We start from the raw sequence: 19,012 nt of genomic DNA, 5'->3' as shown, positions 1-19,012 counted from the left end.
AAGTGTGGTGCTAAATGGAAAAACTATAATTCTTCATATTTTGTTAAACCAAAAAAATAAAAAACAAACAAAATAAAACGCAACAAAACAACAAAAGTAAACTCTCAAGAAATGACAATAGTCAGAAGCAAGAAGATCTCTTTAATCAAGTGAGCATACATAATCATTGGGCAATAGACATTACATGACTTGGAATAAACTCAGCATCAGCACACTTTGAAAAGAAAATGGATTTGTCAATAAGCATTGAAGGGATGAAATTCTTTACTTGCCAATAGGCATTGAATTAATAGACTAGACTTGTGCACACAATAAAATTAACGAGAAACTTTTCCAACCACTTTTAGAATTAAAGATTGGATAAAAAGGAAGAGTCAAATTATCTTTTCATGATTTTGCGTAGAGATGGCTTTGATGAGAATTATTAGCAAAAGAAACTTAAGAATCGAGATTGAAAGAGAAAATCATAATTGAATTGCTCAACGCAATTTTAAAGATTTTGTAATCACTGGCAAGGTTTTGAAACCCGAACCGTTCATTGAACCGTAAAAGAGAGAGGTTCAAAGTTTTTGAGGTCAAACTGAGGTTGAACCGAGGTCAAACCATGATGATGTCATAATTAATTTAATAATTAATTAAAGCCTAAATATAGATATTAAGTTTATAAAACTAGCAAAATTGACTAATATATCTATATATGTGAGGCAAATTTAATAATTTTCAAGCATATATTTAATAATTAAATAAGAAAGTTAATAAAATAAAATAATAATCATGAAAACATTAAAATTTATGATTAATTTTTGAAGTAAAGTTGAATATCTTTAGAGGATTTTAATTATAATTTTTTTTATTCCTTGTAAGAGATGGATAATTTAATTAAGTAGAATAAAATTGTGTTAAGTTGTTTTTATAAAAAAAAAAAATTGCTAAGGTGTTGGACCGCACGATTCTTGACACCATGCAGTCCAACCCTGGTTTTAGGGTTCACGAAATTAACTAAAAATACGGTTATTTATGCTTAAAAAACAGGTTTTCATACCGGTTCTCGGTTTTCACGGTCCAACCTCCCGGTCCGGTCCGGTTCTAAAAGCAGTGATCACTGGTACCTCTATTAGATAACCACGTAAAGAAAACCTATTGGACATATTAAAGTATTATAATTTTTGAATAATATGATAAAAATGTGTATAATTTTTTTTTTTTGAAAAAAAAAAATCAATAAAGGGCCCTTCGTTTTTGAGGAATTCAACCCCCTTTCATAAGGAAAAAAAGAAAGGGAAAACAAAAAAGAAAAAAAAGAAAAAAAAAAGAAGAAATGTGATAGATCTGATCTGTTATAAAGTTATAAACCGATCACATTGAAAGAAAAAATCAGGTGCTCCTGAGACCACGTAAACAACTGGGTCCGTAATGGACAAGTTCCTTTTTTATTTATTTATTTTAATGGAAAAGGTCATTTCAAAGGCACTTCGTAGAAATTTCTAGGAAGGGATATAGAACCAACCTCTAAAGACCACTCTTATTCTTAGGGGGGGAATCACTTGTATAATTAATCTCCCATGGACATGGTACTCGAGAATCTCCTTTTCTTTTCTTTTTCTTTTTTTTGGCATGTTGTGCATTTCTCACGTGCATATATGATTACAAAATATTGGTTTTATGTGCATGTAAGATAAGTATATACTAGCTATTAAAATAATAAAATGATTTTTTTTAAAGAAATGATGTGTCCACAACATTTTCACAACAATTCATAAGTGGCAATTTGTTACTGGTTGTTATTGTTAGGGCAAAAAAGTAATCTTAATGCAAGGTTCAAATTTGAACCAATAACAACTAACCACTTATGATTTGTTGTAAAAATGTTGTGAACATAGCATCTTATATATATAGAGTCAATCTATAAAGTTCGTTTTCGATAATTGTGCTTATTTTCATCAAACTAAAATATTAATGAGTTTTCATTTTTTTGATGTAGACGGAAATTAAATTCCAGATTTCTTTAGCCTTTAACATATTCAATAATATCTTGAAAAATATATTGTCAATTTGTCATGCATTAAAATCATTTGGTTTTGGATATACATAAAGATGAAAAATAGTTTTTTTTTTGTTTTTTTGAGGCATTTTTAGTTAAGTGGGAGTTTTTGTATAACTCAAAAAAAAAAAAAATGGTGGATGATTTTGTTATCGATGTTGTTGCAGATAAGCTAGGTATCTTATTTATTAGGTACATGCATCCTACAACTTATAGTATATGAGTCCTACACAGCTATAAAATTGATACGTGGGTGACGGTATTTGAATGATCGACTAAAACTTCTGACACCAGCCGAAAAGCTCTTGCCAATACAGCGCAAAAGGTTTTGTTCCCATGCCACTTTATTGCATTTACAACCATGAAATGCACTCACAAAAAACTAGTTTGAAATGATGAAGCCTACACGCTTCTTCCTACAAAATTTTCAAACATGCAATCATATATATATTTGTTTCCACAATAACAAAGCATGTGGATCATTGCTCTCTGCTTAAACATGTTGCATCATACTTCCTTCCTAGCTACCACATTCCATCTATTTTAACATATCAAATCACACAGTGGTCAAGTATAAATGTGCCGGTACAAGAGTTAAAGAGAAAAAAGCTAGGCTAGCTAGTACACAATTTTTATCGCAACTTTATTATTTAGTGTAATGTCATGATTGATGCAATACCACATTTTTCATGAACTCACACTTATTATTAACACAACTTTTATCACGCACCAATCACAAAACAATATCTTAGACATTTTGTGTGTGTGTGTATATATATATATAAAATAATATAAAATTGAGTTGGTAGACTTATAGTTAGATTTAACATATAAAGCACACAACACAAGCATTGTTTTAAAAGTTCGGACCGGACTGACCGGTTCAACTAGGAAGTGAGAGCTAGTTCAATTCGGTAAAAACCCCTAAAATTGGTGAAAACCAGTAAAAAATCAGGTTGAATTGGGATTTTGAAATAGACAGTTTCGACTCTCGGTTTAGTTTTTAAAACCATGAACACAAGTCACAAAATGTTTTTTCATCATTGAAAATACATTTTGTTGTATGATCATAAATATAATGAATGACTAAATGTGATAACATATATATATATATATATATATATTTTAATGTTTTTGGAAGGGGGGGTAATAAGTCATGTTGAAATTATCCTTTCAAACTTAAGTAAGGACTTAGTACAACAAGCTCTTCTATAAAAAATACCTCTCTCTCTCTCTCTCTCTCTCTCTCTCTCTCTCTCTCTCTCTCTCTCACACATACATATATATATATATATATATATATATATATATATATATATATATTCCAACTTTAGGATAGTTAGATTTTGAATCCATGATTCTTGTTCTATAACTTACTAATAAGATAAAACGTGTTTACATGAAAATGAAACTTACAAACTGAAATGTTTGCTCTCTTGATCAATTCTATGTTGAGTGTCTTGCATTTGTTTTTGGGACGTATCAAAATAAGCTTTAAAAAGATTAATTCATTCCTTATACCATTCCTGCTTACTCAAAAAATCTAACCAAAATATTCATTATTAATATCTTTTTAAAGTACTTTGATAAGTGATAACCAATCCCTTCTTCGTCAAGTAATGATGTCATTATAGAACACATACACGAAAAATAAGTTAGAGAAAATGGTATAGACCATTTGTAACCTATAGTAATTTAGTATATAGACCAATAATCTATAAAAGTATAGGTTTCTTGTTATTTTAATGAGTATAGTTTTTTGTCGTCAAATAAAAAATATAATTTTTTGTCGTCAAATAAAGAATTTAGATAAGAAAAAAAATGCTAATTTATTGATGTGACAATTTGTTATTTGAATAACATTATTTTTACATAAATCTATTATAGATATAACTTTTATTAATATCAATTTCAACACACCAATTTAACACTTCTAAAATAAATTATAAAAACTGTTGAGACTTTATCTTAGGATAAATTATAAGATTCTCATGGTGGACAACGTCACTTTTGCCTAATGGTCTATCATTCTATTAAAAGGCTTCCACCTGTTTAAAAATTTGTTAACTCAGTTTATGATAAAAATAAAAGTAAAAAATAAAAACATTTAAATGCTACCTGTTTAAAAAAAATTACATTCTTCACATCAAGATATTATTATAATAAAATCGTATAGCCTTGAAATAACTACTAGATCTTATCAACATCTCCTAAAAAATATTAGATTTGATATCTAGCTTCAGCGCCATCCACAAAGATAACATCATTTTGATTTCTAGCGTTTGACTAGCTATGAGGTTGTTAAATAAGTCACAGTGTATGATTAAGGATGTAAATTAAAAACAGTGTTTTGTTATGATAGAAGCCATTGACAAAAGAATATCTCCATCAGTCATTTGAGTGTCTATCAATGGAGTGCAGTAAGAACCAATAATAAAAAAACTACGTTCTATTAGGATAGAATGAAACACAAACAACTTTTTCACCTTAACATCTGCTGTTAAAAGATTTTTTTTTTTTTTTCATGAGTGCTTAAACAAGGAAGTTTTCCCACTTAATTTTTTACCATCTACATGAATCTCTTTTATTATTATTTTTAAACAGATAACATTTAAATTTTGTTATCTGTTAATCTTACTTTTATCATAATTGAGTCAGCATTTTTTTTTTTTTTTGATAGGAGAGTTAGCAATTAATAGGCTAGAGTCTTTTAAAGGAATGGTAGATTATTAAGCAAAAGTTATGTGGTCCACTATAAGGACCTTATAAGTTATTATTAGTTTTAATTTGAACCACCTCTAAATTCACTTTTTATATATATATAAACTAATAACAACTGATAATAATTTATCATTTAAGATTTTATGTAAAAATGTTATGAACATATTGTGAAGATAAAATTTTGTTATAATTATTCATCGTTAATTTTCAAATTCAAGCGACTAAGATTATCATTTTTTTTTTTTTTTTTTTTATAATGAAAGCAACTGAGAGTATCATTTTCTTTTTATGAAAGCAACTAAGAGTATCATATTCATATCCTCCATTGCGCCGAAAAAATAAAATAAAAGAGAAATATACGAGGGGATCATATCCTCCACTTCAATCTTTGTCGCACTTTCCTAAAATCAATCAGATCTGAATCTCTAATCCTACGCATTATGGGACCCACTCACATAGTTCCACACTAATTGTCCAATAAATCTCAAATTAGAAACTGACAAAAACCAAAAGATAAAAAGAAGGTCCCACCAGGCGCGTGAGTACGGACTTTTGAACCCAACCAGCCAATCCCAATCCCTCAAAAAAGATACAACCACAAAAGAAAATTCCGCGAGAAAATTAATTTTGAATAGTCTTTAAGAATGAAAACCACGAAACGAAATAGCGCGAGTAAACCGACAACATAAAAAACTAGTGAGGGGTAGGTTGCGTAGGAACATAAAACATTGCATACATGTTGTATTGTCTCCCTTTTTATCCTATTTATTATTATTAATAATATAGTTTTTATTATTCAATGCTTACAATGGTTGGGAGGATAACCAGTTGAGCTATATAGAGCTTTTGATACTATATATATTTTTATCGATAAATAATAGAAGAACAGAGATAGGGTTTGAATATAGACAGAATACCGTATTGTTAGAATACCATTTAATATTTTTATTTTCTATAATATGTGAAACTTAATTTAGATTGTTCATTATACTATAAGCCTTTTTTTGGTATAACTTATAAGTTTGGTTTACATTTTAGGTTAGCTTTCGTCCAATTTCTTTAATATAAGGTTAGCTTTTGTCTTTTTAAGACTTAATTTATTTCCAAAATAAAATTTTGGTTTCTGATTTTTTTTTAGTTTCCAATGTATAATTGTATTTTTAGTCAATTTTTTATAATAAAAATAAATTAATGAAAATAAAATATCCAATATATATATATATACACACACACTAGGAGTAGGAGTCGTTTGAGAATTTTTTGTTTTACTTCTTATTTAAAAACAATGTATTTTTAATATAAAAATAAAATATAATAAATGGAATTTTTTTTTGGCTGAATAAAGGAAATATTATAAAAGGCTACCCACAAAAAAGTACACCAAAAAGTAAAGAGCCAAATAGGACTAAGAGACCAAACAATCTCAAACTTAGAGCATTTGCATCAACTCAGTCGTATAAAAATTTATGTCTATTTTAATATAATAACATACATTTTTTTAAAAATTTACATACCTACTTTTCAATTCACATCATATTAGATTATCTATTTTATACTATATTTCATTAGAATATTAAATTTTTTTGATTTGTTTAAAAAAAAAATCTCTTTCTGCACACATAATAACCACCTATAACACTCTTCATTCATACTCAAGTTACGCAAAGAGAGAATAAAAACCTAAATACAAAATAAATAGTATCAATTTAAACTTACACAACTAATATAACAACCACATTAATGCCAGTGCTTTTAGCATCTTACTATGCAAAAATCCAATTTGGAATAGCTAAGATGAGGACAAACTTTGAATTGAGTTAAAAACCACCAAAGCAGGAAGATTATTGGCAAAGCAGCTCAATAATTTATTGTGAGTGTAAACAAAAGAACTTATGGAATAAAAGGAAAGAGACAAACGCAATAAACATTTAGAGCGTTTGGTATGAGATTTTGAGCAATAATTTTTAATTTTTAAATAATATTACATATATTTTTACACACTTTTTTACTCATACGTATTTTCAAAAAATACAAACTACGTTATTAGAATAACATTACCAAATGGAACCTTAATATGTACAACAACTTTGTCACTTATCTTTTAAAAGAAAAAAAAGAGTACAATAAAATTCCACAATATTTTCATAACATTTTTATTTTGAGCTCAGATGAATCTCAGTTTTTTTTTTTTCATTTCATTTTATTTTAACATATAGTGAGCTAATAACCCAACTTATTGATAAAAATATTGTAAAATTTTGTTGGGTCAACTTTTTATTTTATTTTATTTTTTTATTGCTGGACTTTAGTGGATTATGAATGAAACCAAAAAATCGCGAGAAAATGGGATTAAAAACAAAGTGATAATTTTAAGATTGAAAAGACCATTCACCCAATAGAACGAGAAAGAGAAAAAAGCGAAAGCGACAGTGCGAAAGGAAATTAAAAATAAAATAAATATTTGGGTACGATACGACTGGACGTGTGTAGCGAATATTCACTAGATTTGAATGTGTGGTTTCGATTCCGGAACACACTCTTTCTCTATCTTTCATTCTGCTTATCACTCAAGCAATGATAAGGACAACCGCAGATACAATAAGTAGATGCAGATCAGATAAGTACATTGGCTTATCACTGATAGGTCAGTAGAAAGAGAAAGGACCCAAGCTTCTTCTCTGCACAAACGCATCGAAGATAGCGAGACCAAGTCTCTCTCTCTCTCTCTCTCTCTCTCTCTCTTATCCGCAGCCTTTGAAACCCTAGAAACTTCGGAATCAGAGCTGAGAAATCGCCGGAAAGAGCTGGAATTTCGAGGGATATAAGGTTGTTTTGAGCATTTCTGAGCTTGGAGTGTGTGATTTGGGCTTAAATGGGTTGTTTCCTTGGTGGGTTTTGAAGCTTTTTTCCTCTGTCTCTCTTTGTTTGAACTGTTTTTGTTTTGGTTGTTGGCGGGTTTTGGGGGATTTGGGAATTTGGGTTTTGTTTGTTGGGTTTTTTTTTGGTTGGGAAAGATGTCATCTTTGAGCAGAGAATTGGTGTTTCTCATACTTCAATTCCTTGAGGAGGAGAAGTTCAAGGAGTCTGTGCACAAGTGAGTCTCTGTTACTCTCTCTCTCTGTTACTTTATCTCTTTGTGTTGATATGTATATATTTTTACATGCTGAATTTGTGTTTAAGATGTGTTTATGTGATTGGTCGTGGAGAGAAGTGGGTGAAATAAGAGGAAATGTTTGTGATTTCAGCTTTATATGTATGTAGGTGATTTCAGCTTTATTTTGTTTTTGTGTAGTGAAAACTGAAAAGGGAAAGTTTGTATGCATGTATGTGTGTGTGTGAGACTTTTGGGTGTCGTGTACTCAACTTGGTGAACTTGATAGGGCTGAATTGTTGTATTGATTCCAGTTGAGTGGAATTTTTTTATAGATTTTTTTGGGTCTGGTTTTAGGTGGTAAGAGTCTGGAATTTGATGTAGTATTAGCTGTTTTTTTTTTTTTTTTTTTGGAAATTAGAAATTAGACTGTTTGGAAATGACCATAATTGAAGGGAAGAAAGGGAGGGAAATTTCAAAATAAATTGGCGTTCCGCTGTTTTGGGTTCTTAAAAGTGATAATTTCGGTTAAACTTAGAAGATAACTGCGTTGGTTGTCACCGAGTGGGGGGGTTTTGTTGTATTCGATTCCAACAAAAATAAATTTAAGATGTAGGTTCCATTAAAAAATATTAATAATTTCTGGTTTTTGGCTTTTGGCAAATTCTGGAATTGAAACCGGAACATGTAATCTGAATATGAAGAAGAAAAGGAAAGAAATTATTAACTTTACTAAGCCATTTAAATTTGTTAGTGGGGCTGAGTGGTCAGTGGTGGACTTCATCGCACTCAAGTTTCTTTCCATTTGTCTCTCTCTCTCTGTCTATCTGTCTCTTTTCTTTTTTTTTTGGGTAAATTAAATTATTTCATATGAATTGGTAATTTGCTTGGCCATTTTTGTTTACTGAAAAAAGAAATGTTGGTTTTTATAGGCTTGAGAAAGAATCAGGGTTTTTCTTCAACATGAAGTACTTTGAGGAAAAAGTTCAGGCTGGAGAGTGGGAAGAAGTCGAGAAGTATTTATCCGGATTTACCAAAGTTGATGATAATAGATACTCCATGAAGATATTCTTTGAAATCAGGAAGCAGAAGTATCTTGAAGCACTTGATCGGTATATTTAATCTATATTTGTTATAATTTTTTTTTAAAAATAATTTCTTTATATAGAAAGTATAATTTTTGCCTCCTCTTTGTGTGTTTAATGATATTATAGGCAAGACAAGGCAAAGGCTGTCGAAATATTAGTGAATGATTTGAAAGTTTTCTCAACATTCAATGAGGAATTGTACAAAGAAATCACTCAGCTTTTAACTCTTAGCAATTTCAGGTAACTTCTCATACCATTATGGTAAATGGATTTATTAGCTGGTATAATATTGATCAGCTAATTCCTTCTGTTTAATGAATGAAAAAAATGTATGCAAAAAAAGTAACACTGGGTTTCTATTTTTCTAAATTCAAAGAGTGGAGTAGGGGATGGAAAGGGGGGTTTGGAGAGCAGGATTAAAAGATTTAGTTAATTGAGTTTGGTTTAACAACTTGGCTAAGTCACTCTATTTCATAAGACCTAAAGTAAAATATAAGGCAAAATTTGAGTTTCACCTTTTAACCTTTCCCACTTCTGCTCATAAACCTAATGAAGCACCCCACAGTGTTATAAGAAGCACTAGGTGTATATATGGTGTAGTTGTTATGTATTTCTATCTAAGACAGTGGGTATAACACATTGTCCGCAGCACTGAAATTGACAGGCATGCATTATGTATTGGATATTCGTTAATGTTGTTGAATTATAATTGGTAAATTGGTGGTAAATAAAATAATGGAAATTAGGATAACGAAGACAGATATCTATTGATTGGTCACCAAGGCAGAGTGAGATTGCAAGAATTTGATTATTGCTGGCTTACACTGGTATAATTCATTACATCGGTACAACTTGTGAGCAAGCGATCTACTATCTGAGTTACAACCCCAAATTTATCAAGTGATGTCTATGTGCTTAAAAATGTTAAGCCTTACCCTGAAGAATCCTTTCCATATACATCTCCCCTTAAGAAAAAAGAAAAAAAAGAAAAAAAAAAGAGAGAGAAAGTTTCAAGGTAGAATTCTAATTTATGGTTCTGCTTGTGTTATTTGTGTTGATGAGTCTCAAGAACTTCCTTTATCTATTAAGGTGTGATTATTTTCTTACCAGGGAAAATGAGCAGCTGTCCAAGTATGGTGATACCAAAACAGCTCGTAGCATAATGTTGATTGAGCTTAAAAAACTCATAGAAGCAAATCCCCTGTTTCGTGAGAAGCTTGTTTTCCCTACTCTGAAGTCATCAAGACTTCGGACTTTAATAAACCAAAGGTACGGCTGATGATGTATGGGGTAAGCAAGTTAAGGTTTTGAATTTATCCTCTTTTGTTGTGCTGTTTTACTGTCTTTGCATTTTTCTCAAATCCTTTCTATATAAGAAGCTGCCCTACTTGTTTGTTCCTATAGAATAAGGAATTAGTGAATTTCTGTGGCTGTTGCTATTTCAACATTTGTACTAATCATACATTTATATCTTCTTGCAAGAAAAAAATATTTTCATAAAACAGCTCTGTCTCTCTCTGTCTCTCTCTCATTATGCTGTAAATAAAAATACCAATGCAATTGAGGATTATAGTCGCTCCCTTGCCCCACTCTCATGTTATCTTATATATAGCTCGTAATGATTCTGATTGTTTTGCCTATATATGGTTGGCTGATATCTGATCTCTGACTGTTGTCTATGCAGTTTGAATTGGCAGCACCAGCTTTGCAAGAACCCAAGGCCAAACCCAGATATTAAAACTTTATTCACAGACCACACTTGTTCACCTCCAAATGGTCCTCTTGCACCAACACCTGTCAATCTCCCAGTCGCTGCAGTTGCAAAGCCTGCTGCTTATTCCTCACTTGGAGCTCATGGTGTATGATATTATGCACAGAAAATTTTATGCCTTCCCCACCCCCCTCCCCCTTCTCCCAATAAAGCATACTAAGTAATAAAATGTTATTTGTGGAATAATTAAATTTTTTTTTCCTTTTAATGTGTGTAGCCCTTTCCACCCACTGCAGCAGCTGCCAATGCTAATGCTTTAGCTGGTTGGATGGCCAATGCCTCTGCTTCATCTGTCCAAGCTTCTGTTGTTACTGCATCATCCATACCTGTTCCACAGAATCAAGGTTAGAAATTTTCATTAGATGAAATTGGCATCTTAGTGTTCATCTTTCTTTCAAAGACAAAGGATTGGTTTTAACTTTGAAGAGCATGAAACGTATACCAAATTGTGCTTATAACAATTTTCTTCTTGAGATGCAAAATTGCCCTTAAAATTGTAAAACACTAATTTTTTCTTTTGATCCATCTGTTTCTTTTCTTCTTTTATTTGGAAAGAAAAAAGAAAAAGGGGAGGGGTGGAAGTATGAATGAAGAGATATAGAATATCATTGTCAATAGTTACTGATTTCTAGTGGTGTTTTGAATAGATTTTGGAGGATTTTTAAATTTTTTTTTTTTTTTAAGTCTTGTAAACTTCGGTACCAGACTCTAAAGACTCCTGGAAAATTTTGTCCAATTTTTTTCACTCTGCTTCGGCAGGTGGCAGTAATAGTCACTTCAACCTTAAGGATATAATCTGATATGGGTTCTCAAGTTGATTTCTACTTATTTAATTATCTCTAAGTAGATATGTATGCATGGCATGATCTACTTTTTAATTTAAACAGTTCCAATCTTGAAACGTCCAAGAACACCTCCAGCAGCTCCAGGCATGGTGGATTATCCAAGTACTGATCATGAACAACTAATGAAACGGTTGCGGTCTGCTCCATCTGTTGAGGAGGTAATATTCTCAACGTTTCTTTCCTATTTTTTATTTTGAGTTCTTGACTTTTGTATTTCTGCTACTAAACCATATTTAGTGATCAATTCTGGTATTCCTTTCTGCTACTTCAATTTTCAGGTCACATATCCGAGCACTCGACATCAAGCTCCTTGGTCACTGGAGGACCTGCCCAGAGCAGTAGCTGTAACACTGCATCAAGGATCCACTGTCACAAGCATGGATTTTCATCCTTCTCATCACACATTGCTACTTGGTACAATAGTTTTATCTTGGCCTTTCTTACAGTTAATAGCTAATTTTGTAACAAAAAGATTATTGTTTAATTTATTTATTTAGTTTTTCCTTTGTCTGACTTGTAGTTTCTTTTTAACAGTTGGTTCTAGTAATGGTGAAATTACCCTCTGGGAAGTTGCCTCGCGTGAGAGGTTGGTTTCAAAGCAATTCAAGATATGGGAAATGGCGTCCTGTTCAGTGGGATTTCAGGTGTCTAGTCTCACCATTTAGTGTGTATCATACAATGTCTTAGTATTAATTTCTTAATCCCCTTTTTTGTAAAGTTAGTAATATAATTTAAAAGTCAATAAATGGTACGTTGAAATAATGCTGACATTTTGGCAACTTTATTGGGTTTTACTGGAAAACTAGTATCTTGATGGTGGACCAATAATAAGTTATAATTAGTACCACGGTGCTCGAGAATATGAACCTATATTCATTTTGGAGTCTGACAATTGGGTGTCTATTCAGGCTTCTGTTACCAAAGATACACCGATATCTGTCAGCCGAGTTACGTGGAGTCCAGATGGAAATTTTGTGGGTATGTGAACAAAGTGGTTGACTAAAAATTTTAACATGTCAGTTTGTGTATCTTATTAGTTTTCTTGCTGCAGGGGTTGCATTTACCAAGCATTTGATTCACCTGTATGCTTATCATGGATCAAATGATCTTCGCCAAAATTTAGAGGTGAAGTGATGTTTCTGCTTTTTTATCTAGGAAAAATTTGTATGTGTAGCTTGACTCGTGTTCCTTTGTCATGGCAGATTGATGCCCATATTGGAGCTGTGAATGACTTGGCTTTTGCTCATCCAAATAAACAACTATGTCTTGTGTCCTGTGGAGATGACAAGCAGATAAGAGTGAGAACCATTTTTTATCATATGTTAGGATTGATGAAAAACACTCCACATTATCTAAATGGAAGAGTTGAAACAGGTGTGGGATTCAGCAGGGCGAAAACTATTCAACTTTGAAGGTCACGAGGCGCCGGTATATTCCATCTGTCCTCATCACAAGGAGAATATTCAGGTATAGCGAAAGGAGAAAGCTTTATGGGTTGTCAAAATATACTTTTAGAGCAGTCATCAATATTTGAATCATATAAGAAGGCTCTAAAGCCGATTTGGTCCAAAATCCTTGTACATTATATAACATACGTATATTACTCATACAGCTGAGCATAAGCAGTGTTTTTAAGGTTGACTAAGCATATATTTATTTCAATCTCAGAATTTACACTTTGATTAACCTGTAATGTTCATGGTAAAACTTGAATAGTGTGATGACGTTCACCTGCTAATTGCCATCATCAAGCCCTTAGTTCCTGCCATATCATATCTAATTAACTGCTACTTAAATTAAATTATACATTAACTGGCTGTTCAATAATGCCTTTGATATTAATGACAATTCCACCATGATCATGGCTCTTTCTTGCAGCCTACAACCTTCATGACATAACTGCCTCCACTGCTACCAAACACTTCAATTGCATTTGCACCACCATCACACAAGTAGCTCCACAACACTACCACCTTATAACTGTAGTCAACTTGACTACCTGCTGTAGCCAGAGCACAATAGTTAAATGCACGCATGAAGGTCCTCCCCCCCCCCCCCAACCCAAATTGAAAAAGTAGCGCTTTTAGCCTTTTACATCATTAGCATTGGCTTCCCATTGCTATTACACATTTTACACTATAGTTGCACCTCAGTTACAGCCTCACCATCTTAGTAACCATTGTGCTGCCAACTTTCAGTCACAAGCTTCACCATATGTTGAAATTGACTGGACCACCATTAGTGCTCCATTGTCATCATTACTGCTGCTTTACCTTTCCATTAATGCCTATTCTGTTTGTGCGAACTCCCATTCCTTCCATACATGAATCACGAGTGTGAAGCATTTATCGTATATTTCAAATTCTTTTTCATAGTGAAGAACTTGCTTCATTGGCATTAACAGTTGCACTTGTGAATTTGCAGTTCATATTTTCAACAGCTTTTGATGGAAAAATAAAGGCCTGGCTATATGACAATATGGGTTCTAGAGTTGATTATGATGCTCCTGGACACTATTGTACTACAATGCTTTACAGTGCTGATGGAAGTAGGTAAGATTAGTTGAATCTATGATAATAAAAAATTAAAGTGGGGTAAATGTGTAATTTATGTTCTCTCTATTCCATTTAGATGTATCTCTTACCTCTTCTGGTTTTATCTCTTTTTCAGGTTGTTCTCTTGTGGGACAAGTAAAGATGGGGATTCTTTTCTAGTTGAATGGAATGAAAGTGAAGGAGCAATAAAGAGGAGTTATATTGGGTTTAGAAAGAAATCAGCAGGTGTTGTGCAGTTTGACACAACTCAGAATCACTTCTTAGCTGCTGGTGAGGATAGCCAGATAAAGTTTTGGGATATGGACAATAACAATATTCTCACTAGCACGGATGCTGATGGTGGGCTCCCGGTCAGTATTACATGGATTATTTTGTAGATCCTCTCTGAGACATCTCTGCTTTTAAATTGGGCTCTTACATCATTTTGTCAATTGTTTCAGAGTCTTCCTCGCTTGAGATTTAACAAGGAAGGGAATCTTCTCGCTGTTACAACAGCAGACAATGGATTCAAGATACTTGCAAATGCTGCTGGTCTCAGGTCTTTAAGACCCATTGAACCCCCATCTTTTGAAGCATTGAGATCGCCCATTGAATCAGCTGCAGCCAAGGTTTAAATCCTATCTTTTAGTTTTGCTTGCATGCTTTTAAAAATATTAAATAAATATCTATTGGGATCTCCTTTTTGTGTCTATTCATTAGGTATCTGGCTCTCCTGCCATCACAAATGTCAATCCAGTCAATTGCAAAGTGGAAAGGAGCTCTCCTGTCAGGCCTTCTCCAATTATTGTATGCAGCTTGATCTTTCTTACTTGGAATGTGAAATTTTTGTTGAAGTTTATATTATGGTTGTAGCAACAATTATGCATGTTGGTTACATTGCATTCAACATATCATGAAGAGGCACATGCGCTATTTAAATCCTCTGATTTCCCTAGTTCTGGGTTTTAATTAAAACATGTCAAGGAAATAAATAAAGCATGGTTCCCTTTTATGGGCCTGCCCTATTGAACTTTTACTTTTCGTGTGTGGTGAACATGCTCCACATGAAACATGCCTAGTGACTGGTTCGAGGATGTGGCACAATCTGTTTTAATTTTTTCCCCTGCTTATGATATTAATTTTTCTTCTTGGGAAAACCATTTTCTATTATTTTTCTTTCCACACTCTTCCCCCCAAACTTTCTTTGTATATGAGCCACTGCATTTTGGCAAATACATTTTGGCGAAGTGTTGATTTATTTATTTTTAACTTTTATATCTTTGAAGAATGGAGTTGATCCAAATGGTAGAAGCATGGAAAAGCCAAGAACCATGGAGGATGTAACTGATAGAACCAAACCCTGGCAGTTGTCTGAAATTGTGGATGCCGTCCAATGCCGATTAGTTACCTTGCCAGAAGGCTCAGATTCTTCAAGCAAGGTTTGTGAAGTATCTTGTATTTAATACCTTACTTTCAATAAGTACTATAAATTTTACTAAAATATCAAAAGCATTAATACACAGGTTGGTTATAATGTGACCTCTCAACTCTCTGCAAGTTTACTATATTTGACTTTTTATCATAAAGTTTATATACTTGATGATGCATTCTGTCCTATGCTTATGCTTAGGTTGTTCGACTTCTGTATACAAATTCTGGCATTGGGGTTTTGGCACTTGGGTCAAATGGCGTTCAGAAGCTGTGGAAATGGACACGGAACGAACAAAATCCAAGTGGAAAGGTAATTGCTAGTTTAAAGCATGTTCACTTAGTGTTTCTTCCTTTATAATTTTGTGTGTTTGCTTGAGATTTTTCTTTCTTGGAGGAGATTTCTGAAGTCTGTGTGTGTTTCAAGGCCACTGCCAATGTTGTTCCTCAGCACTGGCAACCAAACAGTGGTCTTCTTATGGCTAATGATGTCTCAGGTGTCAACCTTGAAGAATCAGTACCATGTATAGCACTGTCAAAAAATGACTCATATGTGATGTCAGCCTGTGGTGGAAAGGTTTCATTATTTAATATGATGACATTCAAGGTAAGTGATGCAGGAGATGCAAGAAAATTATTATTTAATATTATTTATGTTTGCAAGTCATTTGTATTTTTATGTTTTAGGTTCTATTAGTTTTTTGGGCTATTAGTATTTTAATTTGGAAGCAGGGTTATTTCTGTAATAAGGCAATTAGGGTTTCCTAGCCAATTAGAACTAGGGTTTAGCAATCCTTTATAAGCAACTTATTATACTCCTGGAGGAGGGAGTTGATATTTTGATAAATAAAAACAATGGCGTTTGGTCTTTCTTTGATCTGGTGCTGACTCCAGGTCTACCCTAGGTGCTGACTCCTAGTGGTTTCTACGTTTGGTGCTGACTCCAAGCAAGGCCTAAGTGCTGACTCTTAGGTCATATCCATTTATTTTTTGTTGTTTCAATTTTTGTTCTAGTTGTCCTGCGTCAGTAAGTCATTCCATACATGTCTTGCAAACTTAATCAAAATTGGGATTATTAATGGATTGCTATCAATTGCTCTAATTTGTAGGTAATGACAACATTCATGGCAGCACCCCCTGCTTCTACCTTCCTAGCATTTCATCCTCAAGACAATAACATCATAGCTATTGGAATGGAGGATTCAACTATACACATATATAATGTTAGAGTTGATGAGGTAATTACTTACTACATAGGTTAATCACACCACCCCCCCCCCCCCGCCCCCCAAAAAAAAAAAGTGATTCCTTTTGCTCTCTTAATATGAACTTGTGTGAATTATATGCTGTTTTAAGGTAAAATCAAAACTGAAGGGACACCAGAAGCGGATAACCGGTTTAGCTTTTTCAACAAATCTTAATATCCTGGTTTCTTCAGGGGCTGATGCTCAAGTAAGTGGCATACATGGTTCTTTTGCTATGTTTAATACTATTACAAATTTACAATACATTAATAATTGTCAAATAACTTGTCAGTTTGTTGCTTTATCTTAAATATGTTGCCCAGTTGGGAGGAAATTGTACAAGCCTGCTGGAGCACAATTATTAAATTATTTAATCTAAAAATTGATAAACATTTTAGGATGATGACTAGGTTCTAGTTTTAATAAATGTCAAACCATTTTGTGCAGCTTTGTGTGTGGAGCATTGACACATGGGAGAAGAGGAAGTCATTTACAATCCAAATACCTGCTGGAAAGGCACCTGTCGGTGACACTCGAGTACAGTTCCACTCTGACCAAATGCGCTTGCTGGTGGTCCATGAGACACAGTTAGCTATATATGATGCCTCAAAGATGGACCGCATACGGCAGGTAGGAAGTTTGTCAAATGCTTGTAAATGATTTCTTGGAACACACTTGGTGCATGTGCTTATGCATTCTTCCGTTGCAGTGGGTCCCACAAGATGCACTGTCTGCACCCATTTCTTATGCAGCATACTCTTGCAATAGTCAACTAGTTTATGCTACCTTTTTCGATGGTAATATTGGGGTGTTTGATGCTGATAGTCTGAGACTAAGATGTCGTATTGCCCCATCAGCATACTTGTCCCCGGCAGCTTTAAATGGGTAAGTTAGGGCATTGTGGTTTGTACACCAAACACAGTATTTTCTGTCTAATTTTTCTGAAATTTGATCGTTGGTATTGAAGCGCAATAAATTTTTTTTTCATAACATACTACACTTGTGCAAATAAACTTCCTGCCTTTTGTTTGCCCTTATACATCCTTGCTCGCTTTCTGAGCTAGGACTGTTGCTTCATATATTGGTCAGTATATATATATTTCGTAAACTCACAATAAGCTTGAAATGCATTGAGTGGTTTTTCGTACTAATTTGCATGTTTTTGGTATCATTATATGAGTCTTATAATCTGTGTTGTACTCCTATGTAGAAGCCAATCTGTGCACCCTCTTGTTGTTGCGGCAAATCCACTGGATCCCAACCAATTTGCAGTTGGGTTGACTGATGGATCTGTAAAGGTTATAGAGCCAACAGAATCAGAGGGGAAGTGGGGTTCAAGTCCACCAATGGATAATGGGTTACTAAATGGCAGGACAGCGTCATCATCTACCACAAGCAACCACACACCTGATCAGACGCAAAGATGAGATCCCATGTATTTTACTTAGTGATGTTAATCCCATCTGTATTTTATCTGTCTAGATTTTTAGGTTTTTATTCCACCATTTGTTCCTTGTCAAAGATAAAGCTTGGACATAAAATGTTAATGGTTAGAAATACATTCTTGTATACGTAATTTGTTGTAGTCAACTCATAAAATGAATTTTATCTTGTAGTAATATCCTGTTCCTCGGAACAGTTGTAATGTATTTATTCTTCTTTTCCTCACTGATAAATATGATCATAAGGTTTTTAATGGAATAGAGATCATTAGATGGCATGTTCTAATATTGACAATGACAATGTCATTTCTTCTGTTGTAGAGGACTTGTTGCAAGCAATTAGCTGATAAGCCTATTTCTAGGCTTATCTATATATATTTTTTCACACGGAATGATGTTAGAGATACAAAAAAAAATTTAATTTGTGATTGAAATAACATTATTTTCACATAGGTTTGTCAGTGACATTACTTTTATAATGTATCAATCAAAACACACCACATTAGCAATTGTTAAAAAAAAAAAATTCCATCATTAGATTTATTCACATGATATGCCGTTTCTCCCATATTTGATGGCCTCTGTTTATTAATTGGCAGGTTATATGTGCATTTAGTGGGTCTTGAATTCACAATTTCACCTTCTAATATCAATTAATACGGGAGAATTTTTTATTAGAAATGTGTTAAAAGTGATTACGCCGTGAGCTTTTTTTTTTTTTTCCCTAAACCAAATGCCATTTTCTATGCCATCTAGAGAATGTAGAGAAAATGGCATGTCGTTGATTTCTTCTTCAAGACAACACGG

General features: G+C 33.1%; 1 protein-coding gene across 3 annotated transcripts; it reads left to right on the top strand.

Moving 5' to 3' along the window:
• Window positions 1-7,535: 7,535 nt before the first annotated feature.
• On the top strand, window positions 7,536-18,439 carry LOC142628086 (topless-related protein 3-like). 3 transcript variants are annotated; one of them, XM_075802055.1, is made up of 25 exons: window positions 7,536-7,856; window positions 8,786-8,965; window positions 9,068-9,181; window positions 10,052-10,210; window positions 10,626-10,800; window positions 10,930-11,056; window positions 11,633-11,715; window positions 11,836-11,971; window positions 12,092-12,201; window positions 12,466-12,535; window positions 12,609-12,682; window positions 12,760-12,855; window positions 12,932-13,024; window positions 13,982-14,109; window positions 14,228-14,462; window positions 14,553-14,720; window positions 14,812-14,898; window positions 15,378-15,530; window positions 15,722-15,832; window positions 15,947-16,126; window positions 16,629-16,757; window positions 16,876-16,971; window positions 17,211-17,393; window positions 17,473-17,648; window positions 17,974-18,439. In XM_075802055.1, exons 1-25 carry the CDS (start codon window positions 7,777-7,779, stop codon window positions 18,188-18,190), a joined length of 3,360 nt encoding a protein of 1,119 aa, XP_075658170.1. In that variant the 5' UTR covers window positions 7,536-7,776; the 3' UTR covers window positions 18,191-18,439. The 3 variants fall into 3 exon arrangements, with proteins under 3 accessions (XP_075658170.1, XP_075658169.1, XP_075658171.1); XM_075802054.1 differs by having other exon boundaries at window positions 11,600-11,715; XM_075802056.1 differs by lacking the exons at window positions 7,536-7,856; window positions 8,786-8,965; window positions 9,068-9,181; window positions 10,052-10,210 and adding an exon at window positions 10,212-10,231 and having other exon boundaries at window positions 11,600-11,715.
• Window positions 18,440-19,012: the final 573 nt, after the last annotated feature.

Source organism: Castanea sativa, chromosome 3 (genome assembly GCF_040712315.1).
Source record: "Castanea sativa cultivar Marrone di Chiusa Pesio chromosome 3, ASM4071231v1".
Classification (NCBI taxonomy): domain Eukaryota; kingdom Viridiplantae; phylum Streptophyta; class Magnoliopsida; order Fagales; family Fagaceae; genus Castanea; species Castanea sativa.
This window is presented reverse-complemented; position numbering and strand designations above follow the sequence as displayed.